Source organism: Heliconius melpomene, chromosome 11 (genome assembly GCF_056956725.1).
Source record: "Heliconius melpomene rosina isolate 202511_hmr_F chromosome 11, ASM5695672v1, whole genome shotgun sequence".
Classification (NCBI taxonomy): domain Eukaryota; kingdom Metazoa; phylum Arthropoda; class Insecta; order Lepidoptera; family Nymphalidae; genus Heliconius; species Heliconius melpomene.
In genome coordinates this window covers 5022055-5049907 of record NC_140399.1, presented here as the reverse complement: position 1 = coordinate 5049907, position 27853 = coordinate 5022055, and the positions used below count along the sequence as shown (strand labels likewise).

Sequence of the window (27853 nt, the reverse complement as noted above, 5' to 3'; positions counted from 1 at the left end):
TAAATTTAAAACACAAAGTTACATTTATCTTAGAAGGTTCAATATTGTAATCAGGAATGAAATGCCAAGTCAGACTAAGACTAGCCTTCGCTTCGAAGTAAATTACTGCTATAGTAATTTTACGTAAAAGGAAAGTTGAAAGAGAACATTTTATTTTGCTAATTTGATAAAAAACCAAAGTATATAATCAAGAAGTATATTGTTTTTACTACAGTTATGAAATTTAGCAAAACCTCAGAACTTACAGTACTTAAAGAAAAAAATACCAGAATAATGGAAGCAATAAATATAAATTTAATATAGTGTTAGAAAACGGAAGCGGTTAGTGTTTTTAAAAAAAAAACACAATAAAAACACATACCGTCTATATGTTTCCAACGTACTCGGATAGAGATTTCACGTAATTACAATAAGTGACATGTATCACTCAATAACAACACTACGCACTAGACACCTTCCAATCAGGGCTTCCACTTACAAGCAACTGTACCGGTTTGCACGTAGAGGATAGGCACAGGAAACTTGAGAACCTAGTCACCACTTTTCGCTAAATTCTGGAGACATGCGTTTTGATTGGCGGTTTTGTTACCAGAGCGAGGAAATGAGAATATGAGTTATTTTATTTTCTCATAACCTCAGTAGAATTAAGGAAAAATAATATAATTGACAGAAACATTAAATCTCGATTGCACAAATTTTGCGCAGTCACTGTGTACTAAGATAGCAAACTGGCCATTTGTGCTTAAAGCTAAAATCGCCTTCTTCATCCTCACCTAATCTGTCTAACAATAAGCTATAGGAAATCTGAATCTTGTAGTTTATTGATATGAAAACAATTAATTTTCTTAGTTATAATTATTATTTAATTTTTTTTTACTTTGCGAATATAAGCAGGTATTCTCATGACATGGTTACGTGAAAAACGCAAAAAATGGATAAATGCAATAAATAAGCATACGTAATTATGAGTTTTAAGTATTTATAAATAATCAATATTATTAATATTGAAAATAACTACGTTTTGTAACTAATACAGTCGGTTATTTATTATTCAATCTGTTTTCAGCAAATATCTGACATCTTTCAAATGCTTTTAATTGAGTTTTAAATTGATAAAATTAATTAAAAAAAAACATTATCTTGTAATTTAAAATATATTTTGAACACGTAAATAATAAATATAAACTATATAACTATATAACAATAATTGAGCGTACCAACATGTAAGTAAAAAAAAAATGCTTAGTTAATATTAGGCCACCTGTTTTGAAAGCCTCCCCCCCCCCCCCCCCATTATTTTCCCACAAGGAAATTCAAAGTACAGCGAAACTTTTAAATGGTTTTAGTACAAATACCGTTACCGTTGCGATTGCGATTTGAATTCATTTTACGATAAGCAAAATTGAAATAAGAACAAGATCAAAGTCAGTCAATTTAATTAAATGTAAAAAACATGGAAATTTAAATAACGAAGTTTACATAACATTTATGCAAATATTTTAATCAAAATACGGAAATGGATTGAAGTTATTACGCACTACAAATAAAATTTAATTATATTTTTTATAGTTTTATTAAATTAAATATGAAATTATAATTGGAAATAGTATTGGATTGATAATTGCAGCTTATCAATGTATACACATACTACGCCTAGGTATTTTTTATTACTTAGTTTTGTTTAACAGTTGTTTTAGCTTTTTACTATACACAGCAAGTTTAGCAAAGGTTTAGTGCTCGGACACTCCGTTTTCCATTTTTCAAGCACTTTTCTATATATGTACTTTGTCTACCAATAATACTAGAAAAGAAAGTAATTTAAATAAAATTATTCCCTCGGATGGAGATCAAACCCATATCCTTCGCGTTTACGGGCCTAAAGCGCCATGACGAAATGTTTTTTAAAATATATCTTTTAATATGTTGTTAATATCCTACGCTAACGCTTATTTACATTATATTTTATAATTAACATAATATATTTTTGTAAAAATATTTCAAAATTATACTTTAATATTTAATCTTATCTACAAAAATAACTCGTATAAGTTACTTAATAATTTAGCTAATCCCGTAAGTAGAACAGCGTAGAGTTTTTGCGGCAGACCCATAAACCATTTCCCGGGAGTACTGTACAAACACCTTTGTAAATATTTTAAATGTAATTTCTTTCAAAAACTGATAAAGGCTAATCTTAAGAATAATAAAATTAAATTACGCATTTTTTATTGTCAACTTTTCAAATAAAGTGCGTGTTTGGGAATTAATTCACAAAATTCAAGCAAATTTCTTAAAAATTGCTGTAAAAATATTTTTGTGTGTTATTTTTGACCACTCCAGTCAACAGCAATCAATTTAGTTTAAGACCGCCGTTCTCAAGCTTAGTCTTGCACAGGTTCCCTTTACTCTCGTCATCGTGCTATGTCATCGGCATACATCATCAGCCATGGAGGCTGGTCTTGAATGTGAGCCGATACAATATCGAGCACTACATTCAATAAGAATGGACTAAAAGCCAAGCCCTGGTGAATCCCTACTGAAATATATTTTCTGTGCCCATATTTTATACTTGTAATAATGGCATCGACATTTATTTGACTTATATTAGCATTTACGCTACCATCACATTGTGTTCGTCAATCTTTTATTACACCATTGTCGATATATCTAGTGAATGAGAGAGTCCTGTCTTCTCATCCAAGACAGCTATTAGATTTTTGTATTGATGTCGACTGTCATTCGTATTTTTGTATTGCTTATATTTTTGTATTCATTCAAATTCACAAATAATTGGCAGTCTGATTGTAAATAAGGGTATTTTTATGTATTGTATTGTTATATGTATTTTCATTGTACCTGTGTTATTTTTAGTTCCTATTAAATAATTTATTATTAATAAAGAAAGAATTTATTTATAATTGTAGTGTGTTTAGGTACTCTGTATCCCACATAGCAGAGTAGGCGGAAGGAATTTAGGACCACAGTGTTAAGTTACACACTTTTCATTGAATTCTGGAGGCATTGGGTGTTTCATGGCAGAACTCAACGACGCACTTTTCCTCATAACCAGAGCGAAAGAATTAACTTAACACAATATAAAAAAAATATAAAAAACTAATCTAATTTTCATTTCCTCGAGTAGAAGTCGAACGCACAACCTGTCTTGTTTTTAGTCACATGCTTGTTCCGGGGGCATAGGTCGAGGCATAGGCCACGAATGACCTCATAAGTGAGCAATGATGTATAATACTATAATTCATATTGTGTGTGGTGTGTTGCCAGATAATTATTTAAATAAATTAACTTTTAGTTCTAATGTAAATTAATTATCTAAATATAGAATTACGCTATAATTATCTTTAAAACATAGATTATCTAAAGAAAACTAAAATTTTCGTTTATCTGCCATAACTTAGTGATCCCCTTAAAATAAGCCTTCATTGTTTTGACAGTTTCTCTCATCTAAAGTAATTGAATATAACTTTCATAGTTCAATTTCGCTTTCGATTGGCTGCTATCAGAATGAGTTAAAATAATTGAAGTACGCCAAATGATAACAAATAATTTATAATAGACAAAATATATATTAACAGAAATATAAATAGTATCTATTTATAGATTTTGTTTTTATTACACATACTAGGGGCCCGCCCGCGGCCTCGCCTGCTTGAACTAAATGCATTTACTTAAATGCAAGAAATCTATATCAAATTGGAAAACGTAAATCTTATTAAAAACGAATCATTTATTATATAAAAACTTAAAAAGGTTTTATTAATAAAATGGAACTAACATATGTAGAGAAATTAAACTCTTTCATAGTTTACGTCATCACATTTTTCAATAGAAATATACCATTATGTCGCTTTACAGAGTGATATGTGGGATTATTAAGTCAGCATTTATAAATGTATAATGGTTGGTACCTAGCAAATGAACAAATTCTCTATATTGTAAAGTTTTATATTAATTATATAAAATTACATATAGAGGGCGGGAAGAACGTGAGTGTAAACGAGATGGTCGTGGGTTCTATTCCCAATTGGGGAAATATGTAAAATTTTTACTTACCAAGCATGGCACAAAATGTTTCACGAATTATGTAGAGTATAATCTAATAAAAAAAAGTATATGTAGAGTCAAGGCACTACTTAAGCAAATATTTAATCAAGATTTTTGTTTCCCTTCCTTTCTTCTAGTATAGAATCTCTTAACGTGTCATAAATAATAAAAATTATATTTAATAAAATTTTCATTTCATACGCATTGACACTATTTCCAATTATTTTTAATTCATTTAGATTATTCTTATAAAAGAAACAGAATCATTATTTCTTGATTAACTAAGTTATTCTGGTAAAAGCTGTTATTACCTTTATATTTAATCTCTCCTCCTGCAGCGCTCTTTGAGATGATATTAATAGCTTTCACTTGAGAAGATGAATACATTTCTTGGAATAGAAGATACATCCTTTAGGTCGTCTTGTTCTGAGTATCGCTTAAGACCTTACTGAGAAAGTCCCTTATACTAAAATAATATACAGTTATAAATGTTGATTTTCTCAGACTTGTCAAATTAAAAACAATATCACATATATAAAGTATTTTAATTGAACATTTTGCTAATCGTTGACTAAGCTGTCGATATAAAGCTTTAAATCGATATAAAATTTATGAGATGGTTCTCAAAATTGAAGAAATTTGTAAAGAATCATAATTACAGAAATATTTTACACGTATTTTCACAGCACATTTATTTTAACTTTACTTACTTACTTAACGAAACCAATCTATTAGGCGCTGCTCTCAGGAAAACCACGTTACTCATTCTTAGAAAGCGGTCACTTTTTACTGACTCGTTCATGGCAGACCGCCAATTATAGTTTCAATTTTATTTTCAGTAGTAACAACTTTACAAATAATAAGAGAATTTTACAAAGAATAGTTGATAAGAGCAGATCTAACTTGGAAGTCCCTAAAAAGTTGGATGGGAGATGGCGATAACTTCATGCGTTGCTAAATACCTGAGTTGTTATCTATATATATAAAAGGACTTGTCCTCACTGACTGAGGTAAGACGCACGCACAGCCGTAACCGCTGTGCGTACAAACGAGAAATTTGGACATCAACTAAGAAGGGATTTTGAAAAATTTTAACCCTAAAGGGGAGAAATAGGGGTTGAAAGTTTGTATGGAAAAAAATTAAATCAGCACCGATTTTTATAAAATTTGAAATTTAGACTCTTAAAAATAGTTCATTGAACACATGATTCGTGGTTTATTAGAATTCACCCCTAATTACGCAAGCGAAGCTGCGCGTGTCCGCTAGTATAACTATAAGATAAGAACATTTTATGAACATTTAGAAAAATATAACAATTATATAGAAATTAATTGTAACTCTTTCCATTCAATATTCAATCTCAGTATTTTTCCTTTTTATTTTTTTTTATAATTAAAACAATTCAAGTTTTTGCATATTATTAACAAAATAATTAATACGATTAAATTATACAATACGAGTTTTTATACAACATTCATAAGGAATGTTATTCCATACTAGGAAATTAAAATACTCTTTACAAATATTTCAATTCCTTATGATTGAGTATTCCGTATGGAGCAGGGTAGGCAGAGAAGGCGTAGTGTTAAGACACTCCGTTCCCGCCGAATTTTCGGCAGCATGGCGGAACTCAAAACCACGCTTTGCCCCGACACCAGAGCTAAGAAAACTAATAGTAAATATTTAATTTCAACGAGTGGGAATCGAATTCACAACCTGTCGCGCTTACAATCACAACTTGCGCCCCTTCGCCCTACTATCCTCCAAAATTATACAATAATTTATTAGAACATACTTTAAATGTATCACTCAGCAAGTATCATAAGGTAAGGTAATCACAGCAAACGTCGCCATTAGGTGGCGCACCAGCTCAGCGGCGTAACGAGCGGCCTCAGCGTCCGCCCGAGATCAGCGAGCCGGCTGAATAATACATGAAACACTTAACCCTGTTTATACAGAAAACTTACAAAGTTGAACATCTGTGAGGGAAAATTAAGCTATGTATTGAAGACTTTTGCTTGAATGAATTTTCTTAACGGTACGTTTTAAAATTACTTGGAGGGTAGTTAGATTATTTTGTGTTAAACTTCAAATTCATATTTTTGAGTGACGAATTCCCCTTTTTTTTTTCTTTTTTTTTATCCCGCACATAAGGGGAGGCAGGGGGAACCTAGTATTAAAACACTCTGTTTCTACTTAAAATTCAATGTTATAATTTTTAATTTCGTCTGTTTGTAAGGATTAAAATTATTGAAGAAAGTAAAATGTGATTTGTGATCAAAAGTTTATCAAATTAGTATTTTTACTATAAATGAATAAATACAAGCCCCATACAATTTAGTTAAATCTATTAAATTTTAAATTGTTCTTACATCTTGTTTATTGGCGAAGGTAAAGCCTGTAGTGTGACCTAAAAATAGCTTCACATAAATAACGAGACGCGGGAGTCTAGTTACAACGTAAATGTAGCGGAGGTATTTTTACGAGTGAATAAATAAACTATCGTTTCCTCTTTGTTTTAGTCCTATTATACTTGGAATGAAATGTCTTAGCACTAGATTCCCAGGGTCCCTCTTCCAACCCTTCTATGTGCGTTAAGCCAAAAATAATATTATTTTTATAACTTACCAATCACTTTGTAAGAAAAGTTTATCATATTTGCACTTTACGTTTATCTCTCTCTACTATATCTCTATTTATATTACTTATTTATAAGCATTTAAGAAATAAAAAATTCTATTTGTAAGCACACTTATATAAAAATAGAACAAGCAATGTTTGCAAGGATGCAATCTACACGAGTGGGTTGGTAAAATATTCGTGAAAAACAAATTAAAAAGTCACTCCCATTTGGTTAACTTATTCATCTTTCCCCGTACTACATGGCAACAACAGCTTGAAAATGTAACCGTATATGTGGAAATATGATACAGATGCTACCCTCGTCTCCGAGTGGAACTGTCGAAATATATTTAATATGGGAAATGGAATTGCCTGAAATTATATTTACAAATTAGGAGATGTGAATTTTTCAAGTATTCATCAGGTATTTTTATTCTTTTTTGAGATTTGAATGATGAATATATTAAGTAGGGATATTTTTTTATGTAGGACCTTTGACCATTAGAGATTTAAAGATAATTATTTAATAAAAAAAAAATTTTAAGTTAAACGGTTTTATATTGCAGATAAATGTACTAAAAGATAAAAAATAATTTCATGGAAATTATGATTACTAAAATAAAATCGTGGGGACACTTTCTACTTACCACTAGGTGGGTGAAGTCTCATGCCATGTCTTTCGATTGTAGATATTGGACGTGCCCCACGATTTTATTTTAGTAATCATAATTTCCATGAAATTATTTTTTATCTTTTAGTACATTTATCTGCAATATAAAACCGTTTAACTTAAAATTTTTTTTTTACTTTTTTATTTTTAAGTTTTTAGTTTTTATTTCTCCTACTATTCAATTCGTTGAGTGCCTCATTATTGCAAGGTTAATGGAGAATGTTACGATCGACCCCTCCAGAGGTCCAATAGAGGAGCAAGGCTATGTACAACAAGATGTGCCTGAATCTTGAGGGGAAAACGCTAACGACATATCATTTTTATCCACCTAGTGCCATACAGTTCTCGGCGCGCTTTTACCTTTTACCTTGGGTGGTGTACCCCTAGCAACGTCTCATTTTTAGGCACCCTATAGCCACACAGTCCTCGACAGGATACCAGATCTTGACTTAGGTGGGAGATTCATATTGTAATTGTGTATAGTATACTGTATTATACTTACCAAGCCCTTTATTTTGATACCCATATTGATGGGATTGAAAACTACATTATCCGCCATTTTGTAGCAGTGGCCATCTTTGATTTTGATTTTGTATAGTGCCCTGAATTCTACTCGACAAGCCCTTTCATTTGATACCCATATTGATGGGATCGAAAAAACTAACTTGTCCGCCATCTTGTAGCGGCGGCCATCTTGGATTTTGATTTTGTGTAGTCCACTGAATTCTACTTGACAAGCCCTTTCATTTGATACCCGTATTGATAGGATTGAAAAAAACTAACTTGTCCGCCATCTTGTAGTGTTGGCCATCTTGGATTTTGATTTTGTATAGTCCACTGAATTCTAATTGACAAGCCCTTTCATTTGATACCCATATTGATGGGATTGAAAAAAACTAAGTTGTCCGCCATCTTGTAGCGGCGGCCATCTTGGATTCACAATAATATTGAATATGGATAATTGTATTGTCACCAGAATCAAAGGCGTATACCAAATTTCAGATCAATCGGTTAACGGGAAGAGGGTTAAATTTCAATTACTAAATTTGACCCAAACAAACAAACAAACGGGGTGAGCTAAATAAAACCGTTTAAAAATAGAGAGAAATTTATTGATTGAGGGCGTCGCGTCGTAGAGCAAGGCATAAGGATGCGACTTTATACGTAACCCTCTAACTGAAATTAAATGGAACATTAGTAATAGTTAAACAGTTTTAGTATTAAGGTTTGCACCTATGAAAAGATTTAAATCTCTCTTATCTAATTTAAAATGAGGCAAATATGGGTAGAGCACAAAAAGCTACTTTTTTTGATACTTCCATTATTATTATTTATTTAAAAGACCTAGTTGTAGAGAGATGTCAGCTATGAATTTAGCAACAGTTTCAGTTACTTGTTTAATTGTATTACATTCATAAAAGAACATCATTTATTTTTAATTTGTTATTCAAAAAAAACAAATGATTTCTAATTTAATTAAACAATAGAAAGCTTAATGTATAAACAGCAAGGTGTGACAAATGTTCGAGAAGCGCAATTAAAAATAATCGTCTCGTCGAATTCAACTTGAAAAGTTTTTGTTACCTAGCCAATATTGCTACGTTCATAGACACCATTTAAACTCACTGCGTGTTATAATAATTTATTTTTTAAAATTATTACTGCCTGAACATTTCTAAATTAAATATGAATTATTTACTATACAGTAGAGAAATATTTAACAAAATATATGTAAATATGTCTATGTAATACTGCTCGTTCATATTTCCCATAATTAATAATATTATTAGGTTAAAAGCTATGGCACATATCGATCATAAACTTTAAGTAATAAAGCAATCAATAAATTTAGTTTATACTACAAATGTACATGTAAAAATACAAAGGAAATCTCTATTCCAATCTCGGTACCTTTATAACAGAATTTGACACGTTCTTTTTTTATTTCTGAAAGAAATTAGATAAATCTAAACTAGACAATTTCTAACAGGAACCAAAGATGAGACTGGTAGATCACCTGGAGAATAAGTAAGTATACGTTTCAAATACATTGATTTTAACTACCATTGCTATGGCTATCTAGTTTTCGTTTGCTCGTGAATTTTGCTCAGCAATTTGATATGAGGCATTCCATTTGCCGTCCCGTGATTCGGCCGACCGCTATGTAAATGTTGTCGATTTGTCTATCCCACCCGCGCCCCTTTACACTAATGATGCACACCGGCGACCACTTTCTTTAGTTACAGCTATCTATTTGATGAATTCGAAATGTTCAGAAATAGCCACTATTTTGCCAATTTTTCAGTAAAAATTTTGGCAACTGTGTTTATGGTTATTTAAACATTTATTTAGCTAAAAAGTTTATTTGGTTAAACGCGCTAATCTCAGGAACAACTAGTTTAAATTGCAAAACATTTTAAATATAGTCCATTATTGAAGAAGATTCTACAATCTTCTTCTAGCCTACGCTATATATTTATATCATGTTAATAATTTCTATATGACCGAAAGACTTGCGGCTAGAGCTTAAAAGTAAAATGTCATAAATCATAGCCAATTCTTAGTTTTTATAACTACGCAGGCGAATCCACAGTTAAAATTTAATAAAAACTTAATATTACATTTTCGTGCTATTTCTATTGCTTAAAAAAACTTCAAAAGTTGTAGTAAGGGTTATTTTCTGGCATGAAAGGTGGTTAAAACACTAGTTTGGCTTTGTGTTTCCTCATGTAAATACTTTTTGCCCAAGAAAAGTTGATAAAGCTCTGCGGTTCTTGCCAATTTTAGTTAGAAACTTATGTTAGAATAATGTATGATACCTACTTATTTGCAACATTTAATAGAAGGCGTTTAAAAATTGTGATATATTATATTTTACACAATTTTAACTAAGAACTAAATCTAAGAAAAAGTGATATAAAATATATAAATATATATTTTTCAGCTACATTTTACACTGTTAATTATCAAGGAACTAGAATTTATGATATAAACTGCTCTTCTATTTTTCACGTCAGCAATTTACGTTTTAAAATAAATTGTAATACATACATTTTTCTACAGATTGGCCAGAATTTCCATAACTCTCCTTGATAGATTACTTCCTTGGCATAAAGCCCGGAGGCGATATCAACTATTTTTCATCGGAGGAAGCTCAGGGTGCTAGTTTTAGATTGATAGCTAAATGAATAAATAAAGAACCAACTAATATAAGATGCAATTAATATTATTTTCATATATAAGCTACTATATTTTGTTATTTATTTTCTTTTTTCTTTCTTCTTTTAAAAGATACTCTGATTGTCAAGTCAAGAAGAAAAATTAATCACTAATACTTAAAAAGAAAACGCATTAAAGTAAATATAAAAATAGTTTTATATAATAACAGAGATCTTGAAATAGCTAAACAATGGGTGGTGTGACGTCATCGTACAGCATGCAACCTAGATCACTGAGAACTGCAGTTCTAAAAATAGAACTCAAACTAGCCCAGCCTTTTCGTCGCAGGCCAGTTCGCTTTTAGTTAGTTCATTTGTAGAGATGACATTTTTATAAATACTAGCATTTGTTTCGCAATGGAGGCGAGTTTGTTTAAAATATAATTAAAGTACTGACTAAGAAGTAAGTTGAAAATGATCTATTCTTCTTTATAACATCTATGATTATAAAAGTGAGCAACTGTAAATATAACGGGGGTTGTGGGTTTGGTTCCCATTGGAGGGGTACCCTTCCCTGATAACAAGGAAAAGTGCAATTTTAAGTTCCGCAGCTTAACTTTCAACTTAGTGCATTGAGCAAAAAGTGGGGAACGGAGAGTTTTTACACTAAATTCACTCTGCCTAACCTGCTATATGCAGGACACAGCGTGAAATTAAAAAATCGGTAAATAAAAAATAAGTATAATTATGTGGAACTGAATATATACGTAGGTAAAAAATATCTATGTGTTAAAAACAAACATTTTTATTATAATAAAGTTAAAAATAAATGACCGATACGAAAAAGCCATTCCGTTTTAAGTAGGTGCTTAAAAATATATCAGTTTAAAAAGTCATCGACGTAAATGACTTTGCTATAAAAATTCAATTAGCGTTGACGCATTCGGGGGTCCCCCGGTGACCCCCAATGACCAAATGTTTCATCAGACTTCAATGGCCGAAAACATTTTTGGTATCCCAGAATTTTCCCCTAGACAGGATATAACTCACGTAATAACACCTTTGTTACCCAAGCACCAGTTTGCGAATCGAACTTATTTTCGAGCAGAAATTTATTTTAAACGAAGTTAGACTATGAAAAAATAAAATATTTTTTAAATTTACGCAATATTATTCTTCTTTAATTATTTTACACTGCTTACTGGTTGAATTATTTAAGCAAGTTATTTAGCACTAGTAACATAATACAAAGAAAGTAAAATGATAAATAAAATATAAAATCTGGAGCAAATGACGTGGCCAAGATTTCGAGTTAACCCCAACTAAAATATTAAAAGAAGGATAGGAAGATCTTAGAAGCCCACACAGTAAAACCTCCCATCGCGAGATTTCTTTTGCTACTAACTTCTATTATAAATGCACAACACGCTTGTTAAAAAACAATTTCGCTGTAAGATGGTGGTAATGTTAAGATATGTTTAATTAAGCAAGGATGCTGGTCTTTTAATTCTCTGGAATTTATGAAAATATTTATATATAGCCCAAATTTTTCTCCGCATAGAGCACACTAGATAATATTTTTAAATTGCTTTTATTTATTTCTGTTTAAAGAAACGTAAATCAAAGATATAAATCGATCTCAGATTCATTCCTCCTACAGGGCTAAACAGATTTGGATAAAATTTTGTGGATGTATTTGAATGGATTTCTGGTTTTTTTTTCGTCTTCTTCTTCTGTAGATGGCACTCATATTTTGAGCGGGTTGAGCAGTCATATTTTAATAACATTATATAGAAAACTAAGACCAATTAAAGTATAGGAATTAAGGCGTAAGATATGGCACGAAAAAAGATATACATAAACAATAAATGTTTTTATCGACATACAAAAATTGGGAACTAAAATATAAAAACAATTGATGAAACGAGCAAGCAAAAGTTGCTGAGCCTTAGTGTTTTTTGTTGATATATAAAATAGATATAAAAAAGGGCCTAAAATATCTAATGCGAGGCTCGATAAAATCAGCTTTACTATCAAAAATAAGAAAACGGTGCCTTAGCAAAGTTTTATCAGCCTGATAAGTATGCTTTGTTGATATAAAAAAATAAGAGTCAGGGAATTCAGGGATATCTAATGTGTAGCTCCAAAGACCAGCTTACCTATTACAGAGAGATAAGGTGCCTTAGTAAAAGCTTCTCAGTTTTAAGTACTTATAAGTACTTATTATAGTACTATTAGGCTTAGAGTTATAATTGACTGTGTGCTACAATATCGACGGGTTGTGGGTTCAATCTCCGCTCGAGGAAATTGAATATTTATATAAATTTATATTTTCATATCTTTGCTATGGTGTGTATGGGAGAACGGAGTATCTTAACACTAGGTTCCCTCTGCCTACCCTGCTGTGTGCTGGATACGGCGTTAAGCTGATTTCATTTTTTTTATCTATTTTACATTTTTTTAAATTAATTAACCAACTCTAGTTTTCAATGAATAGGGTAGTGCTTTTTGAAATAATAATTTTATTACTACACGAAAGTAAGTCAGATAAGTAAATAAGTAGTTGTATAGCTCAAGCAGGCGAAGCCGCAGGTTTCCTAATTATTAAATAAAATATGACATATTAGGGTACCATTTAAAATAAAAGATATCAGCTGCATTATCGTAATCTTTTTATTAACAATGAAATGAATTGAGTGCATACATAATTGAATTCCCAATTTCAGTTCCACAAGCCTGGTTTCCGCGAAATACCACTAAATCATTCCGCTCTCGTCTGCATTCCCCACATTTTGAAACTTTTGTTCCTCGCGAACACAAAGGATAAGTATTAAATGTGATTATAATCAAAATCTTGAATCCGGTCCGAGCAAGGAGTCCCTCCTCGCGTACACACGGTCACAATTAACTTATTTACTTATATTTACGACAAAAAGCCTCTTCATAAACGATTGCGTAATGCATCCCCTTACCAATTTATAATCGAGAAATATAAGAAGAAAATTTTATGGAATATATAACAATAAATAAATTTTTATTTACATTTAAAAATTGTATCCTATCTATTATATCGTCGGGTAGTTGGAAAATGAAGCTTTCAATTAAAACTATAAGTTACCTAATTACCCAAAAATTTTCGCTGATTGTCATTTTCGTTTACCTGTTGGGATTAAATACTAAACGTGACGCGTATAGCTGTCATTTTATATGAATACTTGACGTGAATAAGCTGACAACTCAAAAAGCCATCAAATTCATATTCAAAAAATTATTAATTTTTTGACGGAGATTTTAAATTAAAGATATTTAAATTGCTACCCTGAACACAAATACTTCTAATATCCACTTATTCACGCTTAGTACGAATATTACACACGCTATTACATATCGAGACGAACAGACAAACATTTTCAGTTTATTTTTACATTAAAAAAAAATTATATTAACAATTTTAATTCATGTTCTAACTGCAATCGTATAATATAAGTTTTAGTTACACCATTTTTTATATAAAGTAATTCCACAATATGGCCGACTCTCCTACCAACGTGTCCGGGTCGCTCGTGGTTCAACATAAACACCCCATTGTAAACAGCAGCTTATAAATACATATCGAAGATAAGTATTTACAAATTTCCTTACACCCAATCATTATACTTATTTTAAATAATTAATAAACTTTGGTTCGTTTCGAGATTAAACACGACCATTCCATATTAATATATCTAGCCCATGAAAAAGAAGATTGAAAAACAAAATGAACGCTAATTTTTCACAATAATTATTTATGTACTTTGTAGAAGAATTATTGATAAACTTTTTTTATAAATAAATGTAGGTTATTATAAAGAATGTAAGTACAAAACATTGTTAGTATTTTCGATTAATATTTTTACATTAAAACATTTTAACTACTTATACATTATTTGGCAGTTGTGTTTAAACTTAACTATCTGCAGTATCAATTAACTACATATCTTATTATAATATATACTTTTATATAACAAATTTCAATTCAATTAGTTGTTCCGTGCTTCGGACTAAACTGCCTCATATTCAAAATTCAGGTCCAAGAACATACAAAGACTTGACAAATACCAAATATATCTATTAATAGTATAATTTAAAAATATTACAATATAATTGAAAATTCAAACTAAAAATAAACATACATATTACAAATGTATAAACAAATAGAAATAATTACGTACGACAAGTCCTGGATTCTACAATAATTAAAGCTCCATTTTATAAATTACAATGAAGTTTGCTTTTGATATATTATATTTATATAATAATAATAATTAACCAAATTTAAATTGGCACATACATTCGATATTTTGATACACATAGGTATAATATTATTAATAACACAAATACATCCCGACGCACGAGGGTCTGGTGGTCACCAGAGAAGTCCTTGAACATATGAACATCTATCTACGGATATCCTAATGATTCCGCGGAATAATCATTTTCCAACACAGTATGTACGACATACAAATGTTGAAACGCCCCCCTCCCCCCATACCTAACAAGTCCACTTCACACTGCACACTTCCACTTAAAACAGCATTAAATATAATATTGTCACTGCGTATCTCACTCCACGAACACTCGTCAGTTACAGCGAGTCGTATATATATACTATGTATATGTATATAAATTTGATAAAGTTAATTCGTACTTAAGTATTAATTTACCATAAAAACACTTCAATAGAGTCCACGTCGGGAACGTAAAGGAAGTCCGTTTGGTCTCACTCAGCAGACGGGCATGCGTTGGGGCAGGTGGGGCGGAGGGCGAGGCGGCGAGGGCGCACGCGAGGGCGAGGCGCGCCGTTAAATGATGCTCTCGCGATTCAGCTCGTTGTCCTCCTGAGAACTTAGTGAGCTACCACCGCAAATTTGCATTTCGATTTCTTGTAACCTGCGATAACAATGATCATTTTAGAATACTTACAATTATCATGTTAATAATTTTAAGCATTAAAGCTCATAAAATCATTTGCAAAGTATAAGATCTTATGTCATAATGAATGATTTAATAATGTCAAATAATACCTATGTAACAATGTTTTTTTAGCTTCAAGCTGTATCCCGCACTTAGAAGGCTAGGCAAGGGGAACCTGGGGACCTACTTTTTGTCGAATTCTGGAGGCAATATTGAGTGGCGGAATTGAACCCATAACCTAGCCTAAATATTTACATTAAACTAAAATGTCAGAATTAATGTAGTGACCATGCCATAATGGTACCTCAGATCAACTTCCCATTGTTGTTGGTTCAGCTTGGCGGACATGGCGGCGTTCTCTGTCTCGACGGTGTACAGGCGTTCGCGAAGTCGTTTGATCTCGCACTCGAGGGACTCGTGCGATTCCATAACGACACGCGGACCAGTTACTGCCGCCACACTGACACCGCCGGCCGCGCTGCTACGGGCGCTGGACGCGCAAGACGCTACTGGAGACGCTACACGAAGGGGGCTTACTGACGAACTGTGAATTTTAATTGAAACCACATACACACTTTTATATTATATATTTGCTAAAAAGAAGCGGCCTAGAGCTCAACGGCTGCAATATGGTGAATGTCACCAAGAATAGCGCGAAGACTGTAAAATTCAGCTATTAATTTTTATTAATATTGGTCTGTTCATGTTAGGCATTGAACATTCTATTCATTTTATCTGTCTCCTTATCAAATACCAATTTATTAAAGTGAAGTCTTAAACATGATTGTTCTTATGATATAGCTTCGTTGAAATCGCGATCTACTTTATAATGAAAATTATTGGCAAAATCAATACAAAATTGAGCATAATTTCTAACATAACAAGTCGTTCTTTTATTATTTTTTTTTTAATTAAATAACTGAGTAACTATTAGTAAGTATAATTCGATACTTACCTATAAATCTGGTCCCGGAAGGAAGGCGGGTGTGTAGAGTGTATTGCTAGAGGAATGGAATCGGTCTGGAGATCCATGTGCTCTAAAGGCACTTTTCCGACAGACTCTAGCTGTCCAGGTGTAGATTGGCAGCGACCCATTGCCACTAAATATATATATTTAATATGTGATATTTTCCTTATCAAATAATTAACAGAATAATTGTTAAATAATTGTTAGTTTTTTACGTTCTCATATATTGTATTATGTATATGAATAATTTTAAAAAGCATTTATTGATTCACCTATAATACCTTTTGCTAGGGGTGCTTTCTTATATTTCTCAAGTCTCTTGACGGCTATTGATTCAAGGCGGACCCTCGCTGCCGGATACTCCTTGAGGACGTCCCACATATCGTTCTTGCTGAGCACGAACAGGTCGGAGTATCCAACAGAACGCACTGACGCTGTCCGCCGGTTGCCTGTCGACGTGTCATCCACACACTCCATGCCAACTGGTGCTCGGCCCATGGTATATATGAATTCTTTCGGCTTTAGCGTTACTTAATATTCGGAATGAACAAAGCCAAAAAAGTTCACAATTTAGAGATTCTACTAGTAGTGCCAGAATAATGGCAGTAAGAGTTATAGTCATTATAAACGAGAAAAGATAGAACTTTACCAAACCTTAACATAAACAGATTTGAAAAATCGAAGATAAATAAATACATGGTCTTAAGAATCATAACAATTTTAACATAACTATAAGAAGCGAATTCTATCGAGGTCGATTTGTGCTTCAAGACAAAGCGCTTAAGGATCAAAAAATTGTAAAGAATGTTTATTAGTAAAAGAACTAAGCTGTACTACGTTTTGGACGATGCCTATGTACGGCAATGATAGTTTTAACTAAAAACAATCATTTTAACGCAGCTAAATAAAATTACAAAATATTTTATACTTTAATTTTAATATAAACTTTAAATATCGTTGGGGTAACATGCACCAAGAGGTCACGCCAAATATGAAATATTAAGGGAGGATGCAAAGCGGTCGGGGACACTGCCTTCAATACAACCAAAGGAGATGAAACTAAAAGCAAACAAACCACATGACGCTCGGTGCTGCCAGTTACGAAAGTGAAAAGCATAATTAAAATCTAGGAAAAAAAATAAACAAGAAAAACATAGCTTACCATAGAGAAAATGAGTTTATAATTATTGTTGAAGGAGAATAATTTTGAAAAACTGTTTGTAAACCACGTACAATAAATGTCATGATAATTTAAATGCATAAAAATGTAAAAGAAAATTAAGATATGAAAGCGTTTCCTATAAATAGTACACCGCGGAACGATATTATCACAATCCGATAAAAACATATATTATTATAGACATTTTAGTCTATAACAAAGATATGCGAATACGAATTATGATAATAGTCGTTCGGGATTGATGTCCCAAAACCTGTTGGCGTCGTGGCCGCTCCCTCGGCCTGATTGCAGCGTCTCCTCGAACGTTTGCTTTTGCTTTCAAAACTTTCAAGAAAAAAAAAAAGTAGAATAATAATGGCGTGGCGTCTCGGGCCGTGGCGATATTTACCAAGTTGTTTACCTGCCGTGCCCATGTTCAGAATGGAAATTTCGCCAAAATAAGAACCCGCTTTGAGTGTTGCTAACACTGTTTTCCCGTTGTCCCCAACCACTTGTAGTTTACCTCGGTTGACTATGTACATCTCTTTGCCGACTTCCCCTACGGTAATGACATTGTTTTAATAAAAGATATTTTTTTTATTAAGTAAAAAGGAAATTGCAAAAAGTAAAAAAAGTTGATTTTGATACCTTTTCTACAGATGTAATCACCAGGTGAAAACAGGACAGGCCGAAGCCTCAGCACAAGCTCGCATAGGAATCCCGCCTCCGTGTTTTGGAAAATCTCCACTCTTCATTGTAACATATTATAGAGTAAATGAACTTTAAAAATGCTATGAGAAAGTAAATCGTACATTGGTTATTATTAAACACTATATATACAGAGATGATTAAACACTATAGATATGAGGCCAGTCGTGGCGCAGGGGCATAAAGTGTGCTGCAAAATCGACTGGTTGTGGGTTCGATCTCTACTCGAGGAAAGGAAATATTTATTAAAATTTATATTTTCATTTTTTCGCTCTAGTATCGATCCAAAGCGCGGCGTTGAGTTTCGCTATTCAACACACAATGCCTCCAGAATTCGGCAGAAAGTGGGGAACGGAGTGTCTTAACACGAGGTCCCGTCTGCCTACCCTGCTGTGCGCGGGATACAGCGTGAAATTGATTTTTCATATATACATACATACTTTAAAAAAACATATATAAACATATTTTTTACTTTTTATATAAAACAAAATGAGATTTACCAAAAGCTGTCATATATTTCAGTATCAACGCAATGACTATGACTTTTAAAAAGTGTTGACAGCATTAAAAAAGCAAAAGCAAAAAATCCTACAGCTATTTGGCGACAAAAATTTACGGATCGTATGAAGGAACATTTTTGAATAATTCATGGACGTAAAAAGCGTCTGTTTCTGTTTTTTAATTATACGACACGGAATATTAAGCACTAACTGTTCACCCTCAGTTGTGATGCCGTCATACTAGCTAACTTTAGCTTTGAACCTTTTGTAGCAGAATAATTTTCGTTCATTAGATTACCGTTAGTCATTTATACCCTTTTTTTTTAACTGGCAATACTGTACGATATATGTACGATAATGCTTTGACATATACATATATACCTAATTCTAATATTTATTATTAAATGAACTTCTATAAGCTCGTTATAATTGTTATTAACAAATATTTTAATAATGCTTAAAATATTATTTCAGGATTAATATAATAAAATATTAATCCTAAAATAATATTCTTCAGGTTCAAGTATTTCACGTCAATAACTCACGTACCTTTTCAATGTGTCGAGGTGGACATTAATAGCAATTTCCGCTTTCAGTTTATCAGGAAGGCAGGAGACCGCCTTCTCCTCGTCGGAACACTTCTGAGTCAGCCACAGGTAGTCGAACCATTTAATTACCTTCACCTGAAGGTGAGTTGGCACTCGTCGCATCCGCATGTACGTCTTTACACCATCCAGTTTTGCTAAAGATTCAATTACAATTTAAGAGTTAAAACTAAGTAAATATGGTAACGTGAATTTTTTTTATATAAATATTTGTTTTCGATTTCTTTTTTAAACAGGAAAACAGGGTAGACAGAGGAAACTTAGGAAATCTATTGTTAAGACACTCTGTTCTCATTAAGACATTTCCTCATTAAGTTTTCCAATTTTTGCCGAATTATAGAGGCATTGTTTGTTGAGTGGCGGAACTCAGCGCCGCGCTTTGTCAAAGCAAAGCTAATATTGTCATTTCTTGGTTCTGAAATAGTACTGAAGAAATAGTACTGAGTCTGAAAAGTACTTTAGAACCAAGAAATGACGACATTCAATATTTCATTTCCTCCATTGGGAATCGAACCCACAAATTGTCGCGTTTAGAAACACACGCGTGTCCCTGTGCTACGGTTAGCCCTATTTTAAGTAAAAATCTATGAAAATCGGAGAATTCGTAGAAATATAATAATTAGTAAATTTGAATACTTAATTTAAGTACTCATTAAATAAGAATACAGAATAATAAGTTAAATAAGAACACAGCCTAATTTGACTTACAATAGAGCTCTAGTATATTTTGTAAAAGTTAAATTACAGTGGTTCGGGTGTCGCAAATTTAATCAGTGAACGTCTAAACACTTGTGGAACTAGACTGGAGTGAAGGTTTCGTATATCCTAAGTTACCCAAATTCAAATTGCTCGTACCTGCCATTACAAGTCTTATGTACATTGTAGCGTTGAGAAACGGCTAAATCAATACGTAATGGTAGTGGGTTCGCATCCCTTGCCAGTAAACTACATATAAAATTTACAATCCAAGAATCATGAATTCAAGTGTATTTACACTAGTTTATTTATTTTACTAAGTAATTGTGATTTGATAAAAAGTACAATATTTATATTGTGTATGTTTATTTTTTTTTTAATATTGGTACATAATGACTGTAGTAACTAAAAGTGATGTTATAAAAATATATTTGTCCAGATTTCTCCATCTCATTTTTTTCCATCATTTCTCTATTTCCAGATAACACTATAAATAATCTATAGTATAACTTGAAAAATTGTACTTTAGAAAAATGCTATATAGCTATAGCAGGACTTCCTATAAAATACCGCATTAGCGGAAATGGAAGTCCCGAGTCACCATTTAGGGTGTATCCAGCCTTTTTATATAGCTTATGTGAGAGCTCATGTGGTAACGTAGTTGATAGTTGCGTAAATCTACAGGTAACATTATATTAATAGCGTATGGAGGAGCCCGTAATGGCGCAGTGGTATACGCGACGGTTATGGGTTCCAACCCCACTCGTGGAATATTTAAATATGTATGTCTGTTCCTGGAATGGGAATCACGCCTACAACCTATCTCGCTTACAGTCATACTGGAATCATTGTAATATTTTTTTTGTTTTACCTGAAAAAGGTATCCTGCTATCTTTTATAATAATCTATCTATATATATAAAATCGAAAGGTCACTCACTCATTACGAAATCTCAGAAACTACATGTGCTAGAAATCTCAAATTTTGCATAGGAGTTATTTATAGGACGTAGGTGCTCGCTAAGACGGGAATTTGCAATATTCGACTTCTAAGGGGTTGTTTTTGTCGAAAGTTTATATGAAACTTCGTTACTACAAATGCTAGGAGTCTCAAATTTTGCATAGACGTCACTAGGACGTAGCCATGGAGACAGAAATTATTAATAACATAGTTCACGCGGGTGAAACCGCGAGCGGGAGTTAATAATAAATATTAAATCTATATTTTTATACCAGTAAATATATATTGAGTATTAAATATTTACAAAACTAACTTAAGGAAACAATCTTAACTTCTAAGGAGTAGAACTAAAATTCAAATCCTCTTAGCAAAATGCTCACGTTGCAGAAAGATCGTTGTTGTTAAAAGCTTACCGGCTTAACCTTAGCTCATTTAATAAAACCGGTGTTTCTAAATACTTCACGCCTTACGATTTAAGTGTTAGTCTGCAATGTAGTGGTATAGCCTGGGAACATTTAACTTAATTTACGTACACCGTGTGCCCGGAAATGAGCTACGTCCAAATCAACACCCACTAACGTAAATACAAGAGGGGTGTAAAATTTTTATTTGATGATCCACTCTTGTGTTTTCGTGATTTGTGAGTTTAATTTATTTTAAGAAAATTAAATAGCAATATTGATAAGGCTGTTCTGGCACAAGGGCACAAGGATGTGTGGCACAAGGAAGGACTACAAGACAGTTGTGGGTTCAATCCTCACTTAAGTGAATTAATTATGGCACCGAGACAAAACCCGGCGTTAAATTCCGCTACTCTAAACGAAATGCCTCGTAAAATTCTGCGAAATATTGTGAACGGAGTGTCCTAACACTAGGTTCCCTCTGCATGTGCTGTGTGCTATCTCATCGCTATGTGCGAGATACAACGTAAAGCTATTAAAATATATATACTTTTAACTAACTATAATGAGTTATCTGTTAGTCGTGACGCATGGGTTTGTGTGTATACGGCTCCTACTTGAGGAAATTAAATATCCAAATAAAAATATACCAAAAATCGGAATCGAAGTGTCTTAACACTCTGCCTTTGCCTTCTTGCTATATGCCGGAGCATGAAGCTAAAAATATATATATACTTTTAACTAACTGTATTAAGTTATAGCAAATACATTCAAGCTAGCAAATAAATTTTAATCATTTCAATATTATTTATATGTAGCTCTCGCGTAGAATTAACAATTGGTATCAAATATTTAATAGAATAAAGATATAATAATAAAATTTTAATAATTAACAGGATACGAAGGATATATTTATATTTTTTTAAATTGTATACATCAAAAGCAAAAGATAATATAGGACATAGTTTGGAAATCAGTAATTGCATAGATTCTGGTCGAGCAATTTGAATATAAACTAGATGCTATGGGACTGGCAGTGCCACGAAATGCTGCAGGTACGATTCTGGGTAACAATACGTTCAGGGTAAGGAACAATGGCAATATGTAGTAGGTACATGGGGAATACGTCTATTCGCATTACCATTGATTTTAGTATTTTGCACTTTCTGCTTATAAGTCTTATTTAGTAAACAATATTATGAGATATTCTTTTATCTTTAGTTATTTCAATTGGTTTCCAATAGCGGAATTAACAATTTGAAAATTAATTAATTATTATACTTTTATATAAATTTAATAAGCAGAATGAGCAGAATTCGTTTTAAAGCACAACTGTAAGAAAAACATCTGAACAAATTTCTGAACAAGCCACGTGACTCGGAGTTTCAAAACTTTACTATCAAGAGAGAGTATAAAATTTAACTATAATAATCATATTTCTTTAATCAAATTTTAGTAAACTGTAATATGTGAAAATAAACATTGCTATTCAAATGTCGTAACCTAGTTAACTGTTCGGATCTTTTATCACAGGTGTGACAGACGATAGTAGCCAGTGCATCTTTGGAGTACAAGCCAGTGATAATCAACTATCATCATCAAAATCCTGGACTTGGACCGCAGAGACCTCTGGGCCTCGCGCCGGCCTGAGCGAGTGTAGCCGCGTGCGATCGATGGGGGGCGGAGGCGCGGGACGCACCGCTCCTCCCGAAGGGGCGCGGCGAGCTATTTATAGCGTTGAAGCCGCTGACCTATTTCGCTGCAGCGCTGCCGAGGAAGGTCACGGATTCAGCCTGGCCTCTGCCGTCGCGGCGCCATTGTCTTTTCAACCGAGCTGCAGTGCTAATTAAAGTTGTTGACACTTTGCCGCTTTCTCTGTATAAAATGCTCATCCTATCCTTGCCTCGCATTGATCGTACAACTTACATGGAAATTTTCTCTTATATTTTTTTGCTGGAAGATTTTATGATGCGATCTCAAGCAGCGCGTACTGTTATAACATCGAGTTGTAAAAATGTGAAAAAGTCCATACACTCTTGAGATTTTTATCTCTTTACTATTTATATATATATTTTTTTTTACTATGACATTTGTATGGGACTATTGAATTTTAAGATATAGATTTCAACAATATTACAGGATAATATTGGTAGAGAAGATTGTTTTGTCGCGATGGACGACGCACGTAACGGCGCGTGGCGGCACGTCTACCTGCTTAGCACGCTAATGCCACTTCCTCTTCAAGACGCCCTCCGGAGTCCGGACCTCCACTTACCTTTTCTGGTCCTAATGACTGTGTTATTAGCTCTATTCATGATTTTTATGTCGTACTTCTTGTATTATATTTAAAAGTAGAAATTAATATCAAAGAAATGATTTGGTCTTGTATAGGGCCCAGATTCGGCTTCATATAGTTCTTGTCTCTGGGGTAGTACACCCCACTACCAGCTTCAACCATTTGATCGCATACTGCGAGCTTTTGAGCCGATCACTTTGATCGTCGGAAGGAATCTATAAGAAGCTTGACACTTTGGTTCTGCGTAGCGCCTCTACGCATGTTACTGCGTTCTCTACCACATCTACCACAAGAAGTATTCTGAGAAACTTCTATCATCATGTGATATTTTATTTACCTTGTTTATTCCGTAATAAAAGGAAAATAAATAAAAAAAAATCTAACATTTGATCTTCAGGCTATCTACTATATATACACAAAGAATTCGATCTTTTTCCTCAATGGTTGAAAGATCGCGTTGAATGAGTAGTAGAAAGAGAGTAGTTAAAAAATAAAAATAATTTACCCTGAAATTCCTTCCTCGCCGTACTGACTGATGTTACGATGTTCGCAACGTGCCCCAGCACTGTAGCGAAGAGCAGCAGCCCGAATAACAACTGTGCTATCACAAACACATATTCGCCTTTACTTCTCGGCCGTGGCAAGTCACCTGTCAACATTAGTATCAAATAGTATAATTGATATAGATAAAAAATATATATTATAAACATGAAGTGTGACTGTAAATGCGACTGGAGGAAATAAAATATTTAATATATTTATTTCTTCTCTCTGGTGTCGTGGCCAAGCGTGGCGTTGAATTCCGCCACTCAACATGCAATGCCTCCAGAATTCAGTGGAAAATAAGGAGAAGAGTGTCTTAACACTAGGTTCCCTCTGTCTACCTGCTGTGTGCAGGATTCAGCGTGACGCTACAAAAAAATATATATAAGTCACATAAGAATGACTACTTAAAAATATTATGAAAATGAGGAACAAATTATTTAAAGCCTAGTTTAATAATTTTTGATATGTATGATGAGGAAGTATTATATATCTATCTCTATAATCAATTATGTAAAAATTTCAGAAACAGAAAGGAAGTATGGGAATAAGTAATCCTTTTCTCATACTTCCTTTTTGTTTCTGAAATATTATTTGGAGCTTTGTATTAATTAAATTATTGGTAATACCCACAAAGAACGAAGAAAGTGAGCAGGATATGAAAATGAGAATAATTATGTAGCTCTTATGTTATTCTATATTTTGTTTTGTACAGGTAGAAAGGGTTTAGAAATATATAAAAAAAAATCAGTAAATATAATAAAGAAAAAGTCAATCCTTTGACTGAGATTAAAAAAAACCGATCAAGCCGCAACCGGTCGCACTCGCCCACCGAGGATTCCGTATTAATTTTAGGATTGTAGGTTAACGGGAAATTCAATTTATAAAAGTTAACAAATATAAATTTGCGGAATTATGCAGTCATATTGTATGAAATGAACTACAAGTATAAATTTTTAATATTTTTTTTCTAAGAAATACCTATAAGTTTTCTTTTATTACTACAGTTATTTTGGTGTTCAATAAATAATAGTCAACAGTTAAAAAAGTATACAATTAAAATTGTATTAAAACCTCTTTCCATATTATTTTGCATTTTTTATCAGAACTGACTACTTAAGCGCAACCGAGCTATTAGTTTTCTCCTTGCATTTATAAAATAAATATTGAACTTATTGATATTTCAGGCATGCAATACACATTTTTAGAATGCAACTCATCTTGTATGAATAACAATGAATTGAACAAACATGTATATTCTAGGACATTTTCTGTTTACATTCAAGATATTCTTTTTCAGTAAATAAACCTCATGACTGCATTGTTCTAATATGAAATATGGAAAGTATTATAAAATTTACTCTTGTGTAGTAAAATAGAAGTGCTAGTTTAGTGGTGATGTTGAAAGTAGTATAAGAAGAGTATAACGGGTTCTGATATTGCAATGTGTTTTAGTTTAGATTTTCAATAATTTAAAGAAAAGATTTCTTAAGAATTTTCTTAAGAAAAACTTACAGTCTCCCGATATTTATTCTCTAAATATAAAATTCAATAGTGAAAACTCGTTTAGTTTGAACGTAATGAAATTGTAAAATTTTATAGATATAATAAAAGGTGAAGCAACTGCAGGCTACATCTTTTAGTAGTGATTGCTGCGCCTTTGCCAAGAGTAGTGAAAATGATTAGGCAATTAAACCTGTTACTCGCCACTTAGAAAATTAAAATTAAAATTAGTTACCTAAGATTAATAAGTCTTTTAAAAAATCAAGATTTTCATAGTATTTAAGCCCAGAGTGACGCAGTGGGACAGCGTCTGTCTACAAACACGTTAGTTGTGTGTTTGACCTCCTTTGAGGTAACTAAACTTTTGCTTAACCTTTAGTCTAAAATGTAGAAATTATATTTCAGCTTCACATTGTATATCGCTCACAGCAGGGTAGACAAGGGAACCTAGTATTAAGACATTCAGTTCCCCATTTTCTTCATTTTTTCCTGAATTCTCGAGGCATTGCGTGTTGAGTAGCGAAACTCAACACTCGTTTTTTCTCAACACCAGAACGAAGAAAGGAAAATATTAAATATTTCATTCCCTCAAGTGAGAATCGAACCCATAACGTATCACCAGATTTCATAGCATTTAAGCCCATTGTAGCGCAGTTTAATATTAATAAATAGGTTGTATATTCATATTGTTTACACTATTCAAAGTAATTGCTAAAAATATAAGTGCGACCTCGTGATGTCGCCCCTGAGAAGTGATCCGTCTTGTGGCGCTCGCCCGCTATTGTGCCAGTTTATACTTCTAATATCCTCTTATCGTTGGTATGAGTTACGAGTGTGCTGGGGCGCTCTTTCAAGCTACTTTTAGGGATATATCATTTAATATTCGGTACGTTTTTATGTGTGATGGTTTATGAAATATTGTTTTTTACTTTAATTATATAGAGAAATGATAAGTGTGCTTTTAAAATGTAACTAAGTTTTGAGTTAGACGTGTAGAGTCAAACTGCATTTGTAATATTAGATTTGAATTTTATTATTTCAAATTAATGTTAATAAAATTACGATATTATTCTCGCAATTATCAGGGTAGGAACAATACTGTAAAGGCCCTCCATTGTCCACTTTCCGTTTAAATTTCCGGATATTGCGTCTATCAGAACTGAACGCCGCCCATTGTCTTGTTACCAGAGTGAGAATCGAACCCGCACCCGTCGCACCAAGATACAGTCGCACAATTACACCCCTGGGCCATAACTGGCCTTGTAACAATATAAGTCAAAATCAAAATATTTATACAATCAAAAACCAGAACCCAGAGATAAATCTTGTCACTTCTCTACAACAGGTGCAGTATAAAGGACCAATATACGAGGCTTACAACGACATTGATTCCAGCGAGACAGAGGGATAAACGCGCTCTGCATGTTATCTTTTTATATTGCTATTTGCTTTTGTCGGTAACAGAATGTAAACAAATCTTTTAGGTCATGTTACCTTAATAATAAAAAAGCTATGGTAAACTATGGTAACTTGTAACTATGGTAAACTATGGTAACGTCATTATAATGATAAGCACGATTCATTTAATGATTTTACCATTGGAATGTGACTGTCAGTACTGCGGTTACCATTTGTTGGTTAATTTGGAGACAGCCTTATTTGTAACACGTTTCAGCGCTGTTAATTATTTCTAAATATGTATATTTAAGTAGTTCTTTTTATATTTCAAACAGAAATGTTTAATTATTATATTATCCAAAATGAAGACTTAATACTCTCGTCTCTCCCTTAATAATATTTATACGATAATTCATGTATAATTTGCGTCTGTGGTAAGAAGAGCTGGAAGAGCAACCAACCGCGACCTTACCAGTCTAACCTCGGTACCTAATTGCAGCATGCAAGTGCCGGCTCATAAATAATTGAATTTAAATATATTTTTATTTATGTATTTTAATTTTTCACACTGTGCTAGTCTTTAAGTCATTAAGAAAATATTTAATATTTGATTAAAACAGAACATATTTTAAGCGATGATGACAAATAATT

The 27853-nt window shown here is 32.7% G+C and overlaps 1 protein-coding gene across 5 annotated transcripts in view; it reads right to left on the bottom strand.

Moving 5' to 3' along the window:
• Positions 1 to 13168: 13168 nt before the first annotated feature.
• The window catches only part of LOC146534520 (cyclic nucleotide-gated channel alpha-3), a 79473-nt gene continuing 64788 nt past the window's right edge, over positions 13169 to 27853 (bottom strand). For 2 of the 5 annotated variants that reach the window (XM_085193671.1, XM_085193670.1), the window contains exons 8-15: positions 24264 to 24407; positions 19350 to 19542; positions 18241 to 18341; positions 18002 to 18151; positions 16715 to 16882; positions 16422 to 16566; positions 15771 to 16010; positions 13169 to 15442 (exon numbers count right to left, since the gene is read on the bottom strand). In XM_085193671.1, coding sequence (XP_085049797.1) covers positions 15355 to 15442; positions 15771 to 16010; positions 16422 to 16566; positions 16715 to 16882; positions 18002 to 18151; positions 18241 to 18341; positions 19350 to 19542; positions 24264 to 24407 — 1229 coding nt within the window. In that variant the 3' untranslated portion in view covers positions 13169 to 15354. The remainder of the gene's footprint in view (positions 15443 to 15770; positions 16011 to 16421; positions 16567 to 16714; positions 16883 to 18001; positions 18152 to 18240; positions 18342 to 19349; positions 19543 to 24263; positions 24408 to 27853) is intronic. The other 3 variants (XM_085193673.1, XM_085193672.1, XM_085193674.1) reach the window with 3 other exon arrangements.